This window comes from Rhinoraja longicauda, chromosome 25 (genome assembly GCF_053455715.1).
Source record: "Rhinoraja longicauda isolate Sanriku21f chromosome 25, sRhiLon1.1, whole genome shotgun sequence".
Lineage (NCBI taxonomy): Eukaryota > Metazoa > Chordata > Chondrichthyes > Rajiformes > Arhynchobatidae > Rhinoraja > Rhinoraja longicauda.
This window is the reverse complement of record NC_135977.1, coordinates 3661643-3686436: the sequence shown is the minus strand read 5'-3', so window position 1 is coordinate 3686436 and position 24794 is coordinate 3661643. Positions and strand designations below refer to the sequence as shown.

Here is a 24794-nt window from a genome sequence, read left to right as displayed (position 1 = left end):
GTGCAACAAAGTCAGATTAAAGATAGTTATTTGTTATGCAGAGGGTGGGGAGTGCCTGGAAAACACTGCCAGAGATGCTGGTGGTGTTAGATACATAACTTGAAAGACTTTTAGATAGGCACTTGGATTTGCAAAGGAATGGATATGGATGAGAAACATGCAGATAAGGTTTAGATCTTGGCACCGACATTGCGGGCCGAAGGGCCTGTTGTTGCACTGTACTATGTAATCCTATAAAGGACTTGTCTGCTCATCTTCATAGCATTTCCATTGCCCATTAACAGAACGCAGAGTAAAATGAAGGGAGCATGGTTATAATTTACTGACGAGCAATCCAAAGGCAGGGGTTCAAATCCCAGCAGAGCAACTGGAAACTTTAAATTGCACTAATTTTAAATTAAATTAATTTTATGTCCCCTATCGTATGGAATTGAGAAGCAGAGGACAGAGGTGAAGGGGAAAAGATTTAACAGGAATCTGAGGGGTAACTTTTTCCACACAAAGGATGGTGGGTGTATGGAACGAGCTGCCGGAGGAGGTAGTTGAGGCTGGGACTATCCCAACGTTTAAGAAACAGTTATACAGGTACATGGATAGGACAGGTTTGGAGGGATATGGACCAAGTGCAGGAAGGTGGGACTAGTATAGATTGCCCACTAGTGTGGGCAAGTTGGGCCGAAGGGCATGTTTCCACACTATGAGATTTAACTGGAATAGAAAATATATTAACTTCTCTAACTTCAGCTAGTCCCTTGCTTTCCCTCTCTTTCCTCTCCCCCTTCCCAGTTCTCCCAGTAGTCTTCCTGTCTCCGACTACATTCTATCTTTGTCCCGCCCCCTCCCCTGACATCAGTCTGAAGAAGGGTCTCGGCCCGAAACGTCACCCGTTCCTTCTCTCCTGAGATGCTGCCTGACCCGCTGAGTTACTCCAGCATTTTGTGTCTTCCTTCGATTTATACCAGCATCTGCAGTTTTTTTTTCCTTTCCCCAAGTTAATACAGGGCACATAAATTATTGAATACTCGCCAAAGTCAAGTCAGCACATCCACTCAAAGTAAACATAATAGTCACTTTTAAACCACTTTAGAAACAAAGTTTATGAAAAAAACATTGGACTGAAAAAGGTCTGTGGCCTTGAAACCAGTTGATAAGCAATTAAACCTGAAATCGAGTTGGAACTTGATTTATCCGATAAAAAGAAATAGAGAACAAACAATCTGACAAGCCAGATAAAAAGTTTTGTTTAATTTTAGTTTAGTTTAGAGATGCAGCATGGAAACAGGCTCACCGAGTCCAAGCTGACCATCAAGGACTCATTCACCCAAGCTGTATGTTATCCCACTTGTCTTACTCAAGCCCCTACACACTAGGGGCAGTGTTACAGAGGCCAGTTAGCTGACAACCTCTCGCGACTATGAGATGTGGGCCTAAACCCAGGCAGTCATAGGGAGAACATGCAAACTCCACACAGTCCGCACCTCGAGGTTCAGGATCGGACCGGGGTCTCTGGTGCTGTACAGCACTAGTATTACCAGCTAAAAATGGTGGAGGGAATAGTTTCACAATAGATCCCGGCATAATCAGGGACCAGTCTCACCCCGGTCACTCCCTCTTCTCCCCTCACCCGCCAGGCAAGAGGTACTGACGTGTGAAAACGCACACCTCCAGATTCAGGGACAGTTTCTTCCCGGCTGTTATCAAGCAACTGAACCGTCCTCTCACCAACTAGAGAGCGGTCCTGAACTGCTATCTAACTCATTGGAGACCCTCGGACTATCTTTGATCGGACTTTACTCGACTTTGTCTTCTGCTAAACGTTATTCCCTTAATCGTGCATCTGTACACTGTGGACGGCTCGATTGCGATCATGTATTGTCTTTCCAATGACTGGTTAGCACGCAACAAAAAGCTTTTCACTGCATTACCTCGGTACACGTGACAATAAACTAAACTGAAACTAGATTCAAAGCAGACAGAATCGACATGTTCATGTATATTGGGTTACGAATGGCGCAAATCTCTTTCCGAATGTCCTTGTAGGCTACTGCCCACAACTGTTTGTTGTGGCTTGGGGTAAATGAAGGCTGTGGATGGAGGAACATAGACCGTGTGTGGGAGATGCACGGTTTAAATTGGCGTCATGGTCAGCAGATGCATCATGGGCTGAAGTGCCTGTTGCCGTGCTGCGCTGTTCTACATACGAAAGAACTGCAGGTGCTGGTTTAAAACGAAGGGAGACACAAAATGCTGGAGCAACTCAGCGGGACAGGCAGCATCTCTGGAGAGAAGGAATGGGTGACGTTTCGGGTGGAGACCCTTCTTCGGTGTCACTTATGTATCTGCTTGAGCCTGTCAGTTCAGGTCAGTCTGAAGAAGGGTCTCGACCCGAAACGTCACCCATTCCTCCTCTCCAGAGATGCTGCCTGTCCCGCTGAGTTGCTCCAGCTTTTTGTGTCTATCTTCCCTGTGTTATCACCTCAGACTTCAGACTGAAGAACAGGCTTGCGCTGTTCTGCGTTCTACAGAACAGGGCTTTGATCAAGCACGTTATCTTTACCGCTTTCCATGGGGTTGTGCTTTACACAGACAGAAACTTGATTCTCAAAAGTTTTTTTTCCCCCCCACACAGAACAAGATCACATTTCGGTGAACGTTTCATCATTAAAATCTGTAAAAATGCCCTAAACTGAAGTAAAATAAACCGTGCAATATTTAATACCCGAATAGATCTCAGTACATATCACAACAACAATCTGAAGTGACTGATTGCAACAGTCTTTCCCAACGCATGTCCTCAAATGTTTAATTTGGGCTTGTTTGCTCTTTCATGAATCAATGCAGAATGACAAAGACTGATGTTAAAGTGCAAAGTTTGTGAAAAACATATTGCTTGCTGATTCACCAGTACAAGACTGCCATCCCACACTGGTGTCTGCAGGTAAGTACACTGGAAACTTTCATCAGAATCAATTTAAGATTGTTAACAAAAACAAAAAAAAATCAATGGTATCACATCTAATAATGCGAGTGTTAAAATTGAAGCGATCGTGTTTCACGGCAAAGATCATTGGGAGAGTGTACTTTATGCATCACTGGGACCTCTCCTGATTGATGAGCAGATTCAGCGAAAATCTCACCCATTTTTTAATACAATGGCAGACAAGAGTACGGGTGTCAGAGGTTACGGGGAGAAGGCAGGGGAATGGGGTGAGGCGGGAGAGATAGATCAGCCACGATTGAATGGCGGAGTAGACCTGATGGGCCGAATGGCCTGATTCTACTCCTATCACTTATGATCCTATGAAGAGTTGTAGGCATTCCTTAATACAATGGCATTCGGGAGTTATAGTGTCACACAGCACAGAAACAGGCCCATCAGCCCAATCTGTTGATGCCGAACAAGATATCCCATCTAAGCTAATTCCATTTGCCCGCATTTGGTCCATATCCCTTGAAACTCTTCCTATCCACGTACCTGTCCAAATGTCTTTTAAATTGTACCTATTGTATTGCACCTACCTCATCTACCTCCTCCAACAGTTCATTCTATACACCTGCCACCCTCCAAATAAAAACGTTTAGTTTAGTATCGAGATACAGTGCGAAAGCAGGCCCTTCGGCCCACCGAGTCTGCACCGATCAGCGATCCCGAGTCTGCACCGATCAGCGATCCCCCGACACTAGCACTATCCTACACGCTGGGGTCAATTTACAATCTTTACTGAAGCCAATTAACCTACAAACGTGTACATCGTTGGAGTTGGAGTAAAACATTTCCCCTCGTTTCCCATTAAACCCTTCCCCTCTCATTTTAAGCCTACGTCCTCTGGTTCATGATTCCCCTACTATGGGTAAAAGACTCTGTACATTCACAGAGTTATTCTATATAAAAAAATATCCAACTTTTGTAATTGTGGAAAAAGACTTTTGTGCTGCATAAAAGGTGGCTTAGCGGTCGAGCTACTGCCAGAGAGCCCGGGTTCCATCCTGACCACGGGCGCTGTCTGCACGGGGTTTGTACGTTCTCCCCGTGACCCGCGTGGGTTTTCACTGAGATCTTCGGTTTCCTCCCACGCTCCAAAGACGTGCAGGTAAATTGGTATAAATGTAAAACTGTCCCTAGTGTGTGTAGGGTAGTGTTAATGTGAGGGGATCGCTGGTCGGCGTGGACTCGGCTGTTTCCGCGCTGTATCTCTAAACTAAACTGAACTAAACTAAGCACATGTTAGAAACATAGAAACATAGACAATAGGTGCAGGAGTAGGCCATTCGGCCCTTCGAGCCTGTATGCACCGCCATTCAATATGACTTAGACGAAGGGATTAAAAGTACCATTAGCAAATTTGCAGATGATACTAAGCTGGGGGGTAGTGTGAATTGTGAGGAAGATGCAATAAGGCTGCAGGGTGACTTGGACAGTTTGTGTGAGTGGGCGGATACATGGCAGATGCAGTTTAATGTAGATAAGTGTGAGGTTATTCACTTTGGAAGTAAGAATAGAAAGGCAGATTATTATCTGAATGGTGTCAAGTTAGGAGGAAGGGGAGTTCAACGAGATCTGGGTGTCCTAGTGCATCAGTAATTGAAAGGAAGCATGCAGGTACAGCAGGCAGTGAAGAAAGCCAATGGAATGTTGGCCTTCGTAACAAGAGGAGTTGAGTATAGGAGCAAAGAGGTCCTTCTACAGTTGTACCGGGCCCTGGTGAGACTGCACCTGGAGTACTGTGTGCAGTTTTGGTCTCCAAATTTGAGGAAGGATATTCTTGCTATGGAGGGCGTGCAGCGTAGGTTCACTAGGTTAATTCCCGGAATGGCGGGACTGTCGTGTGTTGAAAGGCTGGAGCGATTGGGCTTGTATACACTGGAATTTAGAAGGATGAGGGGGGATCTTATTGAAACATATAAGATAATTAGGGGATTGGACACATTAGAGGCAGGAAACATGTTCCCAATGTTGGGGGAGTCCAGAACAAGGGGCCACAGTTTAAGAATAAGGGGTAGGCCATTTAGAACGGAGATGAGGAAGAACTTTTTCAGTCAGAGAGTGGTGAAGGTGTGGAATTCTCTGCCTCAGAAGGCAGTGGAGGCCAGTTCGTTGGATGCTTTCAAGAGAGAGCTGGATAGAGCTCTTAAGGATAGAGGAGTGAGGGGGTATGGGGAGAAGGCAGGAACGGGGTACTGATTGAGAGTGATCAGCCATGATCGCATTGAATGGCGGTGCTGGCTCGAAGGGCTGAATGGCCTACTCCTGCACCTATTGTCTATTGTCTATCATGGCTGATCATCCAGCTCAGTATCCCGTACCTGCCTTCTCTCCATACCCCCTGATCCCTTTAGCCACAAGGGCCACATCTAACTCCCTCTTAAATATAGCCAATGAACTGGCCTCAACTACCTTCTGTGGCAGAGAATTCCACAGATTCACCACTCTCTGTGTGAAAAAAAACTTTCTCATCTCAGTCCTAAAAGACTTCCCCCTTATCCTTAAGCTGTGACCCCTTGTTCTGGACTCCCCCAACATCGGGAACAATCTTCCCGCATCTAGCCTCTCCAACCCCTTAAGAATTTTATATGTTTCTATAAGATCCCCTCTCAGTCTTCTAAATTCCAGCGAGTACAAGCCTAGTCTATCCAGTCTTTCTTCATATGAAAGTCCCGCCATCCCAGGGATCAATCTGGTGAACCTTCTCTGTACTCCCTCTAGACTTGTCTAGAGAACGTCTTTCCTCAGATTAGGAGACCAAAACTGCACACAATACTCCAAGTGCGGTCTCACCAATGCCCTGTACAACTGCAGTAGAACCTCCCTGCTCCCAAACTCAAATCCTCTTGCTATGAATGCCAACATACCATTCGCTTTCTTCACTGCCTGATGCACCTTCACGCTTGCTTTCAATGACAATGTTGTTGTGCTATCAGTACAACCACATTTTTCTCTTTGACTAGGAATCTTTGACTAGTTAGCCACTAATAGAACCAAATGAAAGCCCATTCGTAATATTTCCAATTCTTCTCTTTCTGTTTTTGAAATCAATTTATGAATACTTTTGTCTTTGAGTCTGCACATAACAGACCAGCTGAGTTAGCAAAGGGACTCCAAATTGGTATCCCCTATTAGGTAGACAAACGGAGTTTCACTTAGCTGCGGCTTTTCCTTCAGTATTTCATTACTGCTCAAATTTCGAAAACAAAAATTCACAATTGTACTTCAAATCATGTGATAAAACGGTAAATATATTGATTTCAGCTGTGGTCTTTGCAGCTGTTGGCGAGGTTAATTATAAACCTTATCGTTCAAAGTTCAAAGAACTTTGGAAAGGCAAAAGAATGGCAACCACAAATATATATAAACGAAGGCTTAATAAACATTATCCTTAAGACTCACAAGTGAAGTTCATATTAATACGTTCTAGAAGCAGAATTAGGCCATTCGGCCCATCGAGTCTACTCCGCCATTCAATCATGGCTGATCTATCTTTCCCTCTCAACCCCATTCTCCTGCCTTCTCCCCATAACCCCTGACACCCGCACTGATCAAGAATCAGTCAAACTCCACATTAAAAATATCCCTTGACGGCCTCCAGAGCCTTCCATGGCAATTTCGTAGATTCACCACCCTCTGGCGAAATAAATTCCTCCGCATCTCCTTTCGAAAGGCATGTCCTTTGATTCTGAGGCGATGGTCTCGGGCCCTGGATCCTCCAGTGGAAACATCCTCTCCACATTCACTCTATCCAGGCCTTTCACTACTCAGTGAGTTTCAATGAGGTCCCTCCTCCTCGTCCTTCTAAACTACAACAAATACAGGGCCAAAGCAGTCAAACGTCCATCATATGACTGGTTCACCCAATCATTCCTGGGATCATTCTCCTAAATCTCCTCTGGACCCTCTCCAATGCCAGCATATTGTTCTTCAAAAACTGGCGCTCAAAACAGCTCACAAGACTCCAATCGCTGCTCTAGATGTCAACTTATTTACATCGGCGAGACCAAGTGCAGGCTCGGCGATCGCTTCGCTGAACACCTGCGCTCGGTCCGCATTAACCAAACTGATCTCCTGGTGGCCGAGCACTTCAACTCCCCCTCCCATTCCCAGTCTGACCTTTCTGTCATGGGCCTCCTCCAGTGCCATAGTGAGGCCCACCGGAAATTGGAGGAACAGCACCTCATATTTCGCCTGGGCAGCTTGCAGCCCAGTGGTATGAACATTGACCTCCAACTTTAGATAGCTCCTCTGTCCCTCTCTTCCCCTCCCCCTTCCCAGATCTCCCTCTATCTTCCTGTCTCCACCTATATTCTTCCTTTGTCCCGCCCCCTGACATCAGTCTGAAGAAGGGTCTCGACCCGAAACGTCACCCATTCCTTCTCTCCCGAGATGCTGCCTGACCCGCTGAGTTACTCCAGCATTTTGTGAATAAATCGATTTGTATCAGCATCTGCAGTTATTTTCTTATACTTCTTAGACTCCAAACGCAGTCTGATCAGTGCTTTATTAAGCCTCAGCATTACATCCCTGTTTTTGTATTCAAGCCCTCTCAAAATAACAGCTAGCAATGCATTATTTCAGTGCTATATATATAAAATAATCTGTGGAATTCATTGTAGAAAACTGTGAAGGCCACGTCAGTCAGTGGCACAGATAGATAGATTCTTGATTCGTGCGGGTGTCAGAGGTTAGGAGGGGGAGGAGGCAGGGGAATGGGGTTAGGAGGGAGAGATAGGTCAGCCATGATTGAATGGCGGAGTAGACGTTGGGCCGAACGGCCTAATTTTGCTCCCGATCACGTACGAACGTATAATGACTTGCCAACCCACATCTTGCCTGCAATAACGTTCATCGTTTCACCGAGTGTCTAATGTCTCTTGTTTGACCGACACAGATAAACCTCTCGGACATGCGGCCCCTGTTCCTCACGCTGTGCGGCGTTCTCCTCGTCCCGCTGCCGACGTTTTGCGGCATCAAGCCTCTGTCCGAGCACTTTGAGCCAGAGCTGGCAGGCATATCGCTGAACCCGCGGTTCAATGCGGACGCTGAAGGCCCCCACACCGAGAGCATCCAGCTGCAGCTGCACGTGGACGACACGCTGACACAAGACCTCCCCGACATCGAGGAAGACGACTACCTGGACTTCGACTCCTTGTTCCCCGAGGATAAAGACGACTATATCGATGAGATCGATGAGATCGATGAGCTGGTGGTGGACGCGCATCTTCAGCCGCTGGACCCCGCGGCCAGGAGAGCCAAACTGCTCCGGCAATTCCACGGCAAAACCAGGATTCAGCGGCTGAACATCGTCAACGCCGACTTTGCCTTTGGCCTTTACAGAAGCATCAGGAGTGGCGTGGGCCCGCTGGAGAACATTCTGCTGGCTCCCGTTGGCATCTCCACCACGCTGGGCATGGTGTCTCTCGGCGCACGTCATGAGACCCACCAGCAGCTGTTCCAGGCGCTGGGCTTCTCCGGCTTCGTCAACGCCAGCGTGAAGTACGACGCCACGACGGTGCACAACCTCTTCCGCAGGCTGACCCACCGCCTGTTCCGCCACAACTTCGGCTACACCCTGCGGGGGGTGAACGGGCTGTTCGTGCGCCAGGGCTCGCACATCCTCGGCAACTTCACGCACAGCATGAAGACCTACTACTTTACCGAGCCGCAGTCGGTCAACTTCTCCAACCCGGCCCTGGTCGGCAAAATCAACCAACGCATCCTGAAGCTCACCCAGGGGCTGATCCCAGAGGCTGTCCAAACCTTAGACCCGCACACCCTCATCATGATTCTCAACAGCCTGTACTTGAAAGGTAAACTCCTTCAGTCGCAAACTCGCTATCAGTTTCCGTTAGGAAGGGTCTCGACCCGAATAGTCACCCGTTCCTTCTCTGCCTCAGAAGGCAGTGGAGGCCATTTCTCTGGATGCTTTCAAGAGAGAGCTAGATAGAGCTCTTAAAGATAGCGGAGTCAGGGGGTACGGGGAGCAGGCAGAAACGGGGTACTGATTAAGAATGATCAGCCATGATCACATTGAATGGCGGTGCTGGCTCGAAGGGCTGAATGGCCTCCTCCTGCACCTATTGTCTATTGTCTCCAAAGATGCTGCCTGTCCCGCTGAGTTTCTCCAGCTTTTTGTGTAGGGAAAAAAAACCCCTGCAGATGCTGGTTTAAATCGAAGGTAGACACAAAATGCCGGAGCAACTCAGCGGGTCAGGCAGCGTCTGAAGAAGGGTCTCGCCACGAAGCGTCACCCACCACTTCTCTCCAGAGACGCTGCCTGACCCGCTGAGTGACACCAGCATTTTTTAATGTTTCCAAGACTCTGCTTCAAGAATGCAATGGAACATTTGCTATAACGGGCATTTTGAAAGGTGCAGGGTATACATAATCTTGCATCATGATGGACAGGATGTAAAGCTTAATACTCAGCTAGGAGTTGACCTGAACTCAAAGGAAGAATCTGGCCGAATGGGTCATTAATAAGAAGACATAAAGAGCTGGGGTAACGCAGCAGGTCCGGCGGCATCGCCGGAGATGACAATCATTTTAACTCCCCCTCCAATTCCCACGCTGACATTTTTCTGTCCTGGGCCTCCTCCACTGTCAGAGTGAGGCCCAGCGCAAATTGGAGGAACAGCACCTCATATTCCACTTAAGCAGCTTACAGCTGAGTGGTGTGAATTTTGACTTCTCTAACTTCAAGTCACCCCTGCATTCCCTCTCGCCCACCCGAGTCATCCTACTAGTGCCACTGTTCGCATCCCTGTATCCCTTCGTGATCACCTCTTCCCCAGGCAACAATGGGCCATTACGGGCTCCACCTTTCCTTGGTCATTTATTACTGGTCCTGATTTGTTCAGGGCTTTTTCATTCTCCAGTGTTACATAGAAAATAGGTGCAGGAGTAGGCCATTCGGCCCTTCGAGCCTGTACGCACCGCCATTCAATATGATCATGGCTTAGTTTAGTTTAGGGATACAGCGAGGAAACAGCTGTATTCCGGGCCCACCGGGTCCGCGCCGACCAGTGATCCCTGCACATTAACTCGCGATCCTATACCCACTAGGGACAACTTTAACATTTACCCAGCCAATTAACCTACAAACCTGCATGTCTTTGGAGTGTGGGAGGAAACCGAAGATCTCGGAGAAAACCCACGCGGGTCACGGGGAGAGCGTACAACCTCCGTACAGACAGCGCCCGTAGGCAGGATGGAACCCGGGTCTCCGGCGCTGCGTTCGCTGTAAGGCAGCAACTCTACCGCTGCGCCACCGTGACCGCCCCATGTTCATGTTTAGTCTTTTCATGAGAGCACACGAACAAAAGCTTTTCACCGTACCTCGGAACACATAGCAATAATAAACTAACCCAACACTGAGCACCTTGGCATACAGTGTAGAAAATGTAACCATATTCAGAAATCAGAACACAAAATAACACGGTGGCGCAGCAGTAAAGTCGCTGCCTCACAGCCTCACAGCGCCACAGACCCGGGTTCCATCCTGACTACGGGCGCCGTCTGTACGGAGTTTGTACGTTCTCCTCGTTACCTGCGTGGGTTTTCTCCGAGACCTTCGGTTTCCTCCCACACCCCAAAGACGTACAGGTTTGTAGGTTAATTGGGGTGGTATAAATGTCAATGTTTCCCTAGTGTGTGTGTGTGTGTGTGTGTGTAAGGTAGTGTTAATGTGCTGGTCGGTGCGGACTCGGTGGGCCGAAGAGGGGCCTGTTTTTCCCGCGCTGTATCTCTAAACTGAACCAAACTAAAAAAAGATGCTGAAAGTGGAACGTTTCTGTCAAGCGCAATTGCTGGACGTATTTTCTCTCTCCGGCCAAAACAGGGAATTGGGCGACCAAATTTCTTAACGAGAAGACGTACAGCGGGACTTTCTGGTTGAATGAAAGGGATTTGGTGAAGGTGCCGATGATGCAGACGAGGGGGAGTTTCCCAGAAGCCTCCGACCACAAGCTTGAGTGTGACATTCTCCAGCTGCCTTATGTGGGGAACATCAGCATGTTGATCGTATTGCCCCACAAATTCTCCGCCATGAAGACCGTGGAAAAGCAGCTGACGTCAGAGGTGGTGACGAGCTGGCTAAAGAGTATGACTAACAGGTACATTTTGTCTCCTTCCATGCATTGATGGATGCCGACACAGTTGAGAGCTTCAAGGTTTGGTTTAGCTTAGAGTGCAGCGCGGAAACAGGCCCTTCGGCCCCACCGAGTTCGCGCCGACCAGCGATCCCCGCGCATTAACACAATCCCACACACACACACACACACGCTGGGGACAATTTACAATCACACCGATCCAATTGACCTACACGCCTGTATGTGTGGGAGGAAACCGAAGATCTCGGAAAAACCCCACGCGGTCACGTAGCGAACATACAAACTCCATACAGACAGCACCCGTAGTCGGGATCGAACCCGAGTCTCCAACGCTGTAATCTCGGAGAATATAGAACACGAACTTAGAATATAGAGCAGGTCAGGCAGCATCTGTGGAGGGAATGGGCAGGCACTATTCCAAGGTGCCATCTGAATTGATACATAGAAACATAGAAAATAGGTGCAGGAGTAGGCCATTCGGCCCTTCGAGCCTGCACCGCCATTCAATATGATCATGGCTGATCATCCAACTCAGTATCCCGTACCTGCCTTCTCTCCATACCCCCTGATCCCTTTAGCCACAAGGGCCACATCTAACTCCCTCTTAAATATAGCCAATGAACTGGCCTCAACTACCCTCTGTAGCAGAGAATTCCACAGATTCACCACTCTGTGTGAAAAAAAACTTTCTCATCTCGGTCCTAAAAGACTTCCTCCTTATCCTTAAACTGTGACCCCTTGTTCTGGACTTCCCCAACATCGGGAACAATCTTCCTGCATCTAGCCTGTCCAACCCCTTAAGAATTTTGTAAGTTTCTATAAGATCCCCCCTCAACCTTCGAAATTCCAGCGAGTACAAGCCGAGTCTATCCAGTCTTTCTTCATATGAAAGTCCTGCCATCCCAGGAATCAATCTGGTGAACCTTCTCTGTACTCCCTCTATGGCAAGAATGTCTTTCCTCAGATTAGAAGACCAAAACGAACAATAAAGGGCCATAAAATCAAAGACCGTTACCAACAAACAACAGACTTTACAGCAGCAGAAGGGTCTGAAGAAGGGTCTCGACCCGGAACGTCAACCATTCCTTCTCTCCAGAGAGGCCGCCTGTCCCTCTGAGTTACTCCAGCATTTCGTGTCTACCTTAGACTTTACTGCTACATTAACTCAAATGATGTGGGCATCATCGGAACAAAGTAATAGGTTAGCAGGCGAGAAAAGCTTTTCACTGTACCTCGGTACATGCGACAATAAACTAATCTCCCACTGTGTCTCGGTACACATGGACTGAACTCATAAACTAAACTCAGATTTCCAGATCAACTAAACCTTTAATTATTAGCCATTCCAGCCTGACATTTATTTTTCCCTCTCCAAGTGAAAGACACAACACAAAAATGTTTTAGGGGCGGCGCGGTGGCCCAGCGGTAGAGTTGCTGCCTTAATAGCACCAGGGACGAGAGTTCGATCCCGACTACGGGCGCTGCCTGTACTGAGTTTGTACGTTCTCCCCGTGACCTGCGTGGGTTTTCTCCGAGATCTTCGGTTTCGTCCCACACTCCAAAGACGTGCAGGTTGAAGTGTAAAATGTCCCTCGTGTGTGTAGGATAGTGTTAGCGTGCGGGGATCGCTGGTCGGCGCGGACTCGGGGGTGCCGAAGGGCGTGTTTCCGCGCTGCATCTCTAAACTAAACTAAATCCGAGTACGGAAAAAAACCTGCAGATGCTGGTTTCAATCGAAGGTATTTATTCACAAAATGCTGGAGTAACTCAGCGGGCCAGGCAGCATCTCAGGAGAGAAGGAATGGGTGACGTTTCGGGTCGAGACCCTTCTTCAGACGAAAGAAGGGTCTCGACCCGAAACGTCACCCATTCCTTCTCTCCTGAGATGCTGCCTGACCCGCTGAGTTACACCAACATTTTGTGTCTACCTTAAACTAAATCCCATGTTGCGATCTTCAGTTTATCTGTACTCTCTCTTTATATTTAAACAACAGATCAATAAAAGTGGTGCTCCCCAGATTCAACCTGGTCAAGCAGTATGACCTGGTTCCGTACTTCAAGACCTTGGGCCTGTCCTTGCCTTTCCAACAAACAGCCGACTTCTCTGGAATGTCAACTCAAGAGAATCTGGCCATTAACCTGGTAGGAAATTGCTTTTACCCGCCCGACACTAACACAGTAGAAGGAAACTGTGGATAGGCACAAACCGCTGGAGTAACTCAGCGGGACAGGCGGCCTGGCCTCTCTGGAGAGAAGGAATGGGTGACGTTTTGGGTCGAGACTTCCTCAGATTGAAACTATATTTCTTGTAGAAGATGGAGGATGTAAATAAGTTGACATCTGGAGCAGCGGATGCAATAGACGAGGTTGGAGGAGGTGCAGGTGAACCTCTGTCTCACCTGGAAAGACTGTTTGGGTCCTTGGATGGAGTTGAGGGGGGAGGTAAAGGGACAGGTGTTGCATCTCCTGCGGTTGCAGGGGAAAGTGCCCGGGGATGGGATGGTTTGGGTAGGAAGGGACGAGTGGACCAGGGAGTTACGGAGGGAACGGTCTCTGCGGAACGCAGAAAGGGGAGGAGATGGGTAGGTGTGGCCAGTGGTGGGGTCCCGTTGTAGGTGACGGAAATGTTGGCGGATGATTTATCATATATCATATACCATATCATATACATACAGCCGGAAACAGGCCTTTTCGGCCCTCCAAGTCCGTGCCGCCCAGCGATCCCCGCACATTAACACTATCCTACACCCACTAGGGACAATTTTTACATTTACCCAGCCAATTAACCTACATACCTGTACGTCTTTGGAGTGTGGGAGGAAACCGAAGATCTCGGAGTAAACCCACGCAGGTCACGGGGAGAACGTACAAACTCCTTACAGTGCAGCACCCGTAGTCAGGATCGAACCTGAGTCTCCGGCGCTGCATTCGCTGTAAAGCAGCAACTCTACCGCTGCGCTACCGTGCCGCCCTGTTGGATATGCTGGCTGGTGGGGTAGAAAGTGAGAACGAGGGGGATTCTGTCCTTGTTACGAATGGGGAGGAGGGGGAGCAAGAGCGGAGCTGCGGGATGTAGAAGCATGCATTTGTAGAAGCATGCATTCACTGCAACATGTCACACGTGATAATAAAGTATCACTCAATTCAAAGGCATCACAAAAAGCTGGGAGTAACTCAGCGGGTCAGGCAGCATCTCACCACCCAAAAGGTCACCCATTCCTTCTTTCCTGAGATGCTGCCTGACCCGCTGAGTTACTCCAGCTTTTTGTGATACCGATTTGTACCAGCATCTGCAGTTATTTTCCTACACAAGTATCACTCAATTAATCATTTACGAAGGCAAAGAGTATGTGGCCTTCAATGCAAGACAGGGACAAGGATATCTTATTACAATTGCACACGGCTTTGTTCGGACCACACATAAAGAGTATTGTGTACAGTTTCCGCCTTCTAAAGTAAAAACATACCTGCCAAAGATGGAGTGTAACAAAGGATCGCCAAGCTGGTCATTGGGGTGAGCCTTTAATTTTACAGAGTTCCACTGTACAGTGGCGCAGCAGTAGAGTTGCTGCCTTACAGTGCCAGAGAACCCAGGTTCGATCCTGACTAAGGGCGCTGTCTGTACGGGGTTTGTACGTTCTCCCCGCGACCTGCGTGGGTCTTCATTCACTAAATGCTGGAGTAACTCAGCGGGTCAGGCAGCATCTCGGGAGAGAAGTAATGGGTGACGTTTCGGGTCGAGACCCTTCTTCAGACTGATCATTTTGTGAGTGAAGTGGGTCTTCTCCGGTTTCCTCCACACTCCAAAGACGTGCAGGTTTGTAGGTTAATGGGCTGCTGGAAATTGTAAATTGTCCCTCGAGCGTCGGACAGAGCAAGTGCACGGGGTGATCGCTGGTCGGCGCGGACGTTGATTAGCTGACAAACCTGCACGCCTTTGGAGCGTGGGAGGAAACCGGAGCACCCGGAGAAAACCCACACTGTCACAGGGAGAACGTGCAAACTCCACACAGACATACCCAAGGACAAGGAGCGAAACCAGGTTTCTGGTGGCGTGAGGCAGCAGCTCAAGAAGCCAATTTCTCCCTCATAGCTCCAGCTTTCATCTTCTGCGGCTGAAAGTGTGGAGTCTGCTAGCGGACGTGTGAAGAGTAGTGTTTAAATGATTTGTAGTTAACTTAATCACTTGTGCACTGGACTGTACTTTGTTTAAATGCATCATTGCCACCTGCTGCAAGTTTTGGTACAGCAGCTTTAAGTTTCATTCCCTAATAGACAGGAAGGTGTCTTAAACAAGGAAGTGCAGCTCAGAAAGGAATAACGTCATGGTGTAGACAGTGCAATTCACCTGTGTTTAATCTGCTGCCATCCTTCCTCACAGAGTTTGTTAGACACAATGTCTGTAAGTAATTATGTTTATTGACATCATCTTTATATGTTCCTATACTAAACGTATAATGTAACTAAACCCTATGTTATTTCTTTTTGTGCCTAAACGTTAGTTTCACATTTGAATATAGTAAAGCGTCAAACGACAGCTCGTCTCTACTGGTCTTTATTGGATCAATTGTTTAGCTTGTTGGATAGCTGGATAGGGTCATTCGGCGAGTCCAGTATAGTGAAAAGACAGCAACACAACAAGCTGTGCTGAAGGTGGCTCACATCGTTACATTGTCCATCCACACCTCAAAGCCATGGCATCAGGCAACCAAGACAACGCTTCACAGAATGAAGTCAAGTCTCTCAGCGTTCGTTCTTACCGCTGTTCAGCCAGTTCCAGTTCCAGCAGGGCCGCCCTTAGAGCTCGGGCTAAAGCAAATGCAGCCGAAACCAGAGCAGCATTAGCTGAGAGAGAGATAGCGATGAAGGTCGAGGCCGCTCGGCTTCAGGTCGAGGCCGCGCGACTTCAGGCGACCTTAGAGGCCTTGCAACAAGAGAAAGAGATGAAAGCAGCCATTGCAGAGGCCGACACCATCGAAGCGGGTTTATTGACAGAACAAGGGTCACATAATAGATCGCCAAGCCCCGTCCACTCTCAAAACCAACACGAGCTACGTCATAGAGCAAGCCAGCATAACGTCGAGCCAACACGTCACCAATCATGATAACCAGAGTGAAGGCATACTATTTGGTTCATTACCGCACGCCCATCAGACCAAGTCTAATCTGGCCAGTTCATTTCATGGGCATCACAGTCCCAGTAATGTCCAAGGAAACATGGAGCCTAAATTGGAGGATAGAAAGCCAACCAACCTTTCTGCTCGGCGACTTTATCGACTCTCCTCGAGCAAACAACGATATCAATCCCACCACTAAAGACCTCGCCAGATTCCTCGCCCGCAGCCAGCTTGTTACAATGGGATTGACGGCCTTTAATGACAAGCCCGAGAGCTACTGGGCTTGGAGATCCTCCTTCCAAAGCGCCATAGTGTGCCCGGGCCTTTCACCCGGAGAAGAGCTCGATCTCTTGATAAAATGGCTTGGGAAAGAATCCTCGGAGCACGCAACGAGAATTAAGGCTGTCAACATCAGACGTCCATCAGCAGGTTTGACGATGGTATGGCAGAGGCTTGAAGAAACCTATGGTTCACCCGGGTCTATTGAGCATGCCCTCTTTACCAAGCTTGAGAACTTTCCCAGGATCGCCATCAGAGAGCCAAACAAGCTACGTGAGCTCAGGGACCTTCTGTCAGAAATCAAAGCGGCAAAGTTGGATGGGTATCTACCCGGTTTGTCTTACCTTGACACCTCCAGGGGAGTTGCACCGATTGTTGAGAAGCTTCCTTATAACATCCAGGAAAAGTGGACCACCTTTGGGTCTAGGTGTAAACTCCAGCACAACATCTTTTTCCCCCCCATTTAGAGTGTTTGCCGACTTTATCCGCTTGGAGGCAAAAATCAGAACGGACCCCAGCTTCAATCTCTGCTTCACCCAATCAAGCAATTGTTAAAAGAGAGAAAATAGAGAGACTCTCACCTCCGTCCACAGGTGACAAGCATCTCCAACAACTCCTGAGACACAGGAAACCCGTGACCCAGCCAAGCTGTGTCCCATTCACGCTAAGATTCATCCATTAAAGAAGTGCAGAGCCTTCAGAGAAAAGAGCCTGGAAGACTGCAAACACCTCCTTAAGGAACATTCCATTTGTTTCTGCTGCTGCTCCTCAATAGACAATAGACAATAGGTGCAGGAGGAGGCCATTCGACCCTTCGAGCCGGCACCGCCATTCAATGTGATCATGGCTGATCATTCTCAATCAGTACCCCGTTCCTGCCTTCTCCCCATTCCCCCTGACTCCGCTATCCTTAAGAGCTCTATCCAGCTCTCTCTTGAATGCATTCAGAGAATTGGCCTCCACTGCCTTCTGAGGCAGAGAATTCCACAGATTCACAACTCTCTGACTGAAAAAGTTTTTCCTCATCTCCGTTCTAAATGGCCTACCCCTTATTCTTAAACTGTGGCCCCTGGTTCTGGATTTCCCCCCAACATTGGGAACATGTTTCCTGCCTCTAACGTGTCCAACCCCTTAATAATCTTATACGTTTCGATAAGATCCCCCTCTCGTCCTTCATGTCGCCAAGAACTGTAAAGCAGAGGTGAAATGTGCCGAGTGTGGCAGTGAGGGACACCTCTCTGCTCTACATCCAGGTCCAGCCCCCTGGAAGTCCAAGCCATCTCCCCCCCCGCGTCTGAGTATGGCGGGGAGGAAGAGGTAGCGGCAAACCAGGAGATCACCTCCAGGTGCACAGAGGCGTGAGGTGTAGGGGTCAGCGCCAGAGCATGTGCTAAGATAAGTCTCCTCTCAGTCTATCCAGAAGGACGTCGTCAAGAGGCAGGCAGGCAGGGTGTACGCCATCTTAGATGAACAGAGCAACCGCTCACTCGCACAATCTGAGTTAGACAATAGGTGCAGGAGGAGGCCATTCGGCCCTTCGAGCCAGCACAGCCATTCAATGTGATCATGGCTGATCATTCTCAATCAGTACCCCGTTCCTGCCTTCTCCCCATACCCCCTGACTCGGCTATCCTTAAGAGCTCTATCTAGCTCTCTCTTGAATGCATTCAGAGAATCGGCCTCCACTGCCTTGAGGCAGAGAATTCCACAGATTTACAACTCTCTGACTGAAAAAGTTTTTCCTCATCTCAGTTCTAAATGGCCTACCCCTTATTCTTAAACTGTGGCCCCTGGTTCTGGACTCCCCAAACATTGGGAACATGTTTCCCAATATTCTTCAATATCTTTGAGATCAAAGGAAATCTTCAGCCATTTACGCTGTGGACATGCGCTGGGCTCAAGCAGACTACAGGTAGAAGAGCTTCCGGTTACATGGTGGAGCTTGTGGTTGAGAAGACATTGCTCCCTCAAACTGAATGCAAGTCAGCGGAACCATCTAGGCTACACCGGTGAACCCATGGACGTCCCTGGCCAGGACCTGCCCCGAAAGCAGGGGATAACCCTCGGTCGCTTGAGGACAGGCGTGGGACGCTATGGAGTAGCGATAAAGAGGTGGTGTCTCGCGGACAGTGCCTTCTGCGAGTGTGGGGACCCAACACCCAACACAGACAGTGGAGCACACAGTCACCAGTTGCCCCAAATACCACCCACCGAATGGTGAACGAGGTCTGATTGACCTGGACGATGACACGTTGGCCTGGCTCGCCTCAACGGAGATGCAGGTCTAAAAGACACACGACAGAAGAAGAAGAAGAGGAAGAAGAAGAAGAAGAAGAAGAAGAAGAAGAAGAAGAAGAAGAAGAAGAAGAAGAAGAAGAAGAAGAAGAACAAGAATGCAATCAAGTGCCGAGATCCCCACTCCCAATGCTGCGCGTCACCACAGCCATCTCAGACCCATTGCCAATGAGATTCCTCCACTGGATCCAAAGGCCGAAATGCTGCTCCTGTTGGGAAGAGATATCCTGCAGGTGCATAAAGTGAGGAAGCAAATTAAAGGTCCCAACAATGCCCCCATTTGCCCAGAAGCTGGATCTGGGATGGGTAGTTGTTGGGGATGTATGTCTTGGTGGAGCACATAGACCTACCTACCCAAGTGGACACCTACAAGACCTGCATTCTGAGAAACGGTCGACCTACTTCCCTCACACCATGCACAAGCCACGTTACAGTGAAGGAGAAGTTCACCTATTCACCTCTTTGTGAGGATGATCCAGAGTTAATGTCCATGGTCGATCCACAGGAGACCACATGTGGACAGAACCTGGGGCAGTCAGTCTTCCGTCGTACTGCTAGTGATAACGACCTGCCACCATCATTCGATGACCTGAGGTTTCTCCAGATTATGGATGAGCAGTGTTACCAAGATAACTCAAAGAGCTGGGTCTCACCTCTGCCGTTTCAGTCACCCAGGCAGCGCTTGCCCAATAATCGAGAGTACGCTAACAACAGACTCGCCTCTCTACGTCGGACTTTGGACAAACGACCACAGATGCAGACACACTACTTGGAGCTCATGGACAAAATGCTCAGCAGTCAGTATGCAGAGGTAGCCCCACCACTCAGGGTTGAACAAGAGTGTTGGTATCTTCCCTCATTCGGAGTCTACCACCCCAGAGAGCAAGATCAAATCCGTGTGGTGTTTGACTCCAGCGCACCGTTCGAGGGGGTTTCGTTGAATGACGTGCTGCTCAAAGGGCCTGGTCTCCACAACAGCTTACTCGGAGTCCTCATGAGATTCAGGAAGGAACCAGTGGGAGTCATCGCCGACATTCAGCACATGTTCCACTGTGAGAGGGTTAGAGTTAGGGTTAGAAGTGGCAGAGAGCACGAGTGCTAGCAGCTTTATCAATGCCCTGAGGAGGTTTTTTGCCATCAGAGGGCCAGCAAAGCAGATACGGTCAGACTGCGACACTAACTTTGTCGGTGCCAGTCGGGAGCTGAAGATGGGTGATTCAAGCACCAGCTCCGACAGCGTCGCAAAATCCCTCCAGGATCAGAAGTGTACATGGGTATTCAATCCGCCCCGTTCCTCCCACATGGGTGGTGCGTGGGAGCGGATGATCGGTGTCGCCCGGCGTATCATCAACTGCATGCTCCTCCAGAATGGAGCAGCCCGCCTCACACAGGAGATCTTAACCACATTTATAGCAGAGGTCACAGCCGTGATTAATGCAAGACCCCTCATCCCTGTGTATTCAGACCCGGAGTCACCTTTCATCCTGACTCCAGCTACACTCATAACCCAGAAGACAGGCGTTCCCCTTCCTCCTCCTGGTGACTTTGGGAAAGGAGTTCTTCTGAAAGAAGAGTGGAAGCGTGTTCAGAGCCTAGAGGGAACCTTTTGGAGCAGGAGTATCCGGTCACTCTGCAAAGCCGACGCAAGTGGATGGACACAAGGCAAAATCTTAAAGAAGGAGATATCGTCCTCCTGAAGGACAAACAGGGCAGAAGAAATGAGTGGCCCATGGCAATCATCTCAAAGACCTTTCCAAGTCGGGATGGAAAGGTTCAGAGAGTGGAAGTCAGAATCTTCAAGGGTGGAGGCCAGAAGCTCACTGAAGTGGTCCTCCTCCTGTCTCGCGAGGACTCTGGGGGTTAAATGGGAGGTTTGCGTGGGGTCTGGGAGAGTGTACTGGACTGTACTTTGTTTAAATGCATTATTGCCACCTGCTGGAAATTTTGGTACAGCAGCTTTAAGTTTCATTCCCTAATAGACACGAAGTTGTCATAAATAAGGAAGTGCAGCTCGGAAAGGGATAGCATCATGGTGTAGACAGTGTAATTCATTTAATTTAATTTAATTTTAATGTTATTTGTCATATGTAGGTTGGCACAGGGTCAACGATACAATGAAATGTATTTGACAAGACAACGGGTCACCTCAGCAGTAATATTCCAAGGATAAACAAAATAAAAAAGACATTAGTCAGATAAAAAGACAATACTAAAATAATCAACATATATGATGTGAAATGTGTTTATGAGTTCAGAAGCCTGATACAATAGACAATAGGTGCAGGAGGAGGCAATTCAGCCCTTCGAGCCAGCACCACCATTCAATGTGATCATGGCTGATCATTCTCAATCAGTACCCCGTTCCTGCCTTCTCCCTGATTCCGCTATCCTTAAGAGCTCTATCCAGCTCTCTCTGATGGTAGAAACTGTTCTTAATTCACCTGTGTGTAATCTGCTGCCATCCTTCCTCACAGTTTGTTAGACACAATGTCTGTAATTATGTTTATTGACACCATCTTTATATGTTCTTATACTAAACGTATAATGTAACTAAACCCTATGTTATTTCTTTTTGTGCCCAAACGTTAGTTATTACATTTGAATACAGTAAAGCATCAAACGACAGCTCATCTCTACTGGTCTTTATTGGATCAATTGTTTAGCTTGTTGGATAGTTGGATAGGGTCATTCGGCGAGTCCAATCTAACTTGTGTCTCAATGTTTTTCTTACCCAGTTCAAACACCAGGGATCAATCACGGTCAATGAGGAGGGAACCACCGCGGCCTCCGTGACAACAGTCGGCTTTACGCCACTCTCCTCGCAGAACGAGTTCGCCGCCAAGAGGCCCTTCCTGTTCCTTATATACGAACACCGCACTGAATGCCTGCTCTACATGGGCCGGGTGACAAACCCACTGAATAACTAACGAGGCGCGCATTCAAATTGCTAAACCGTCCATAGACAGCCTAATTTTTTGTTAAATTACAATAATGTTTTTTGACCCAAGGTAAAAGAATGTCACGCTGTAAGCAAAGGAGGAGCGTAGGTTCATGGGAGGAGCCATCGAGCCACATTTTAAGCTGCACATCCTACTCCTTCTAAAAATATATATTTTTCTTCTGAGGTTGCATTTTCATCCCAACTATTCCAAGGTAGTGGCTTGAATTCTTGCATCTGCCTGGTATTATTTAGCTTCAATCTCAATTCTGGGGCTTGAGTACACAAGTCATCTCAGTCCACTAGCGAGTCAAATGAAATGGCGATATTTCATTAAAAAGGGTTGAGTTTTATAGTCTTTCAATGTACAGGTGTTCCTCGACTTACGATGGGGTTACGTTGGGATAAACCAATCTTAAATCGAAAATATCGTAAGTCTAAAATGCATTTAATACACCTAACCCACCGAACATCATAGCCACCTGACCTACCGAACATCATAGCCACCTAACTTAACCAACATCATAGCCACCTGACCTACCGAACATCATAGCCACCTAACTTTCCCAACATCATAGCCACCTAACCTACCCAACATCATAGCCACCTAACCTACCCAACATCATAGCCACCTAACCTACCCAACATCACAGCCACCTAACCTACCCAACATCATAGCCACCTAACCTACCCAACATCATAGCCACCTAACCTACCCAACATCATAGCCACCTAACCTACCCAACATCATAGCCACCTAACCTACCCAACATCATAGCCACCCGACCTACCCAACATCATAGCCTAGCCTAGCCTAGACTAACTTAAATGTGCTCAGAACACTTACCGCATATCGCTGGCCCGGGAAAAGATCAAAATTCGAATTTCGAAGTACCGTTTCTACTGAGTGTGGATCACTTTTACACCATCGTAAAGTCAAAATATCGTAAGTCGAAGCATCGTAAGTCGAGGAGCATTTGTATTCTAATTTTTGTGTCGCAATTAAAATTAGATATATTTCCTGTCTATGGATATTGCCTCAATTCAAAGGTGTGCAGTGTTTATCAGTAAATATTTCTTACACTTTATCACTCAAATAAGAGGTACTCATTGAAATATTGATGGTTAAGGAGAGGTTGGGCGCATTCTCATGTTGTGACTGGCATGATTTAGTTGATATTCAAGAAGTCACTTACCACTGCAATGACTGGAATAAGAACTCCCAAATTCCCTGCACTGCTTGAAGCCTGAAATAAAGACATCTCAATGATTGAGCTGTTATTCAAAATTCTTCTTATTACATGTAGAAGCAAGAAAGTGCAAATGCTGGTTTACAAAAAAAAAAGACACAAGGTGCTGGAGTAACTCAGCGGGTCAGGCAGCATCTGTAGAGAACATGGATAGGTGACGTTTCAGAGTGCTGGAGTAACCCAGCAGGTCTGGCAGCATCTCTGGAGAACATGACATTTCACAGAGTGCTGGAGTAACCCAGCAGGCCTGGCAGCATCTCTGGAGAACATGGCTAGGTGACGTTTCACAGAGTGCTGGAGTAACTCAGCAGGCCTGGCAGCATCTCTGGAGAACATGGATAGGTGACGTTTCAGAGTGCTGGAGTAACCCAGCAGGTCTAGCAGCATCTCTGGAGAACATGGCTAGGTGACATTCCCGGTCTTCAGTCTGAAGGGTCCCGACCCAAAAGGCCACCCATCCATGTTCTAATTGATTCAATTCAATGAGTCAATGATACAGTACTTTATTGATGATGAAGAGAGGTTAAGAATAAAGGGGAGGCCATTTAAAACTGAGGTGAGAAAAAAGCTTTTTCACCCAGAGAGCTGTGAATTTGTGGAATTCTCTGCCACAGAGGGCAGTGGAGGCCGATTCACTGGATGAATTTAAAGGAGAGTTGGATAGACCTCTAGGGGCTAGTGGAATCAAGGGATGCACGGGTTACTGATTGTGGATGATCAGCCATGATCACAATGAATGGCGGTGCTGGCTCGAAGACCCAATTGGCCTCCTGCATCTATTTTCTATGTTTCTATATTTTCTATGTTTATTGTCACGTGTATCTAGGTACGGTGAAATGCTTTGTTTTGCACACAACCCGGCAAAATTATACCGCGGTCCTCGCCGAGGCCGTACACACGTGTCGCCATGTTTCGGCGCCTACACAGTTACAAAAGGCAAAAATATTAATTGAATAGTCTCCAGGGTTGCTACCTGATATAGAGAGATGCAGAACAAATGAATGAAAGGCATGCAAAAAAAGTAGCGATGATAAAGGAAACGGGCCATCGTTAGCTGTGGGCACGGTGAAAACGAGTTACAGACAATGAACGCATTTATGACAGGCATAAATAGCATAGATAGTCAGGAACTTCTCTCCCCCCCCTCGGGTGGAAATCTTAAAGAAAAGTTGCAAAGTGTGAAGCTGTAGGGATTGCAAATGGAGGGGGAGGGAGAGGGAGAGGGAGAGGGAGGGGGAGGGAGAAACCAGTGCCATCAGCTGGGTGTGTAGAAGGAACTGCAGATGCTGGTTTACACCGAAGATAGACACAAAATGCTGGAGTCGCTCAGTGGGTCAGGCAGCACGTGTGGAGAGAAGGATTGGGTGACGTTTCGGGTCTCGGGGTGAGGGGGGTTTCGGTCTACCATCGACAGGGGATGGATTTGTGTGTTGGCCATCGTCCAGGAGTGACGTCAGTGAGCGGTGCTGCTTACCTTTAGAGCGGGACCTTTCTCACAAGCCCTTTCACTGGCTCTCTTCCCTTCCAAGCCCAGCTGGACAAAGAGCTCGAGCAGGTTGACCAGGAGCTCATCCACCAGCTGCTCCCCCTGCAGGTTGGCCGCGATGTTGGCCAGGGCATTGACGACCGCCAGGGAGCAGTGCCTGACACAGGAAGAACCAACGCAGAATTAAATCATCTTGCAGAGACAAGCAAGAAACCAGTGCTGGAGCAACTCAGCAGGTCAGGCAGCACCTGACGGCTGTCTGGGGTTATGGGCAGCAGGCAGGATAATGAGGTTAGGAGGGAGGGATTGATCAGCCCTGATTGAATGGC

General features: G+C 48.1%; 2 protein-coding genes across 3 annotated transcripts in view; one reads left to right on the top strand and one right to left on the bottom strand.

Annotated features, from left to right (window-relative positions):
* The window catches only part of pi4kab (phosphatidylinositol 4-kinase, catalytic, alpha b), a 137085-nt gene that overhangs the window by 78769 nt on the left and 33522 nt on the right, over positions 1–24794 (bottom strand). For both annotated transcript variants that reach the window (XM_078421447.1, XM_078421448.1), the window contains exons 18-19: positions 24454–24622; positions 22926–22976 (exon numbers count right to left, since the gene is read on the bottom strand). In XM_078421447.1, the coding sequence (XP_078277573.1) occupies positions 22926–22976; positions 24454–24622 (220 nt within the window). The remainder of the gene's footprint in view (positions 1–22925; positions 22977–24453; positions 24623–24794) is intronic.
* serpind1 (serpin peptidase inhibitor, clade D (heparin cofactor), member 1) lies at positions 2844–23001 on the top strand. The gene is made up of 5 exons (XM_078421449.1): positions 2844–2938; positions 7881–8799; positions 10830–11103; positions 13095–13242; positions 21527–23001. The coding sequence occupies exons 2-5, from the start codon at positions 7896–7898 to the stop codon at positions 21716–21718; spliced, it is 1518 nt and encodes a 505-aa protein (XP_078277575.1). The 5' UTR covers positions 2844–2938; positions 7881–7895; the 3' UTR covers positions 21719–23001.

Excerpts from the sequence above, each read along its gene's own strand:
- serpind1 (XM_078421449.1), top strand. The coding sequence starts at position 7,896 with ATGCGGCCCCTGTTCCTCACGCTGTGCGGCGTTCTCCTCGTCCCGCTG. Across the intron at positions 8,800-10,829 it reads CAACAGCCTGTACTTGAAAG|GGAATTGGGCGACCAAATTT; the intron begins GTAAACTCCTTC and ends CGGCCAAAACAG. Across the intron at positions 11,104-13,094 it reads CTAAAGAGTATGACTAACAG|ATCAATAAAAGTGGTGCTCC; the intron begins GTACATTTTGTC and ends TTTAAACAACAG.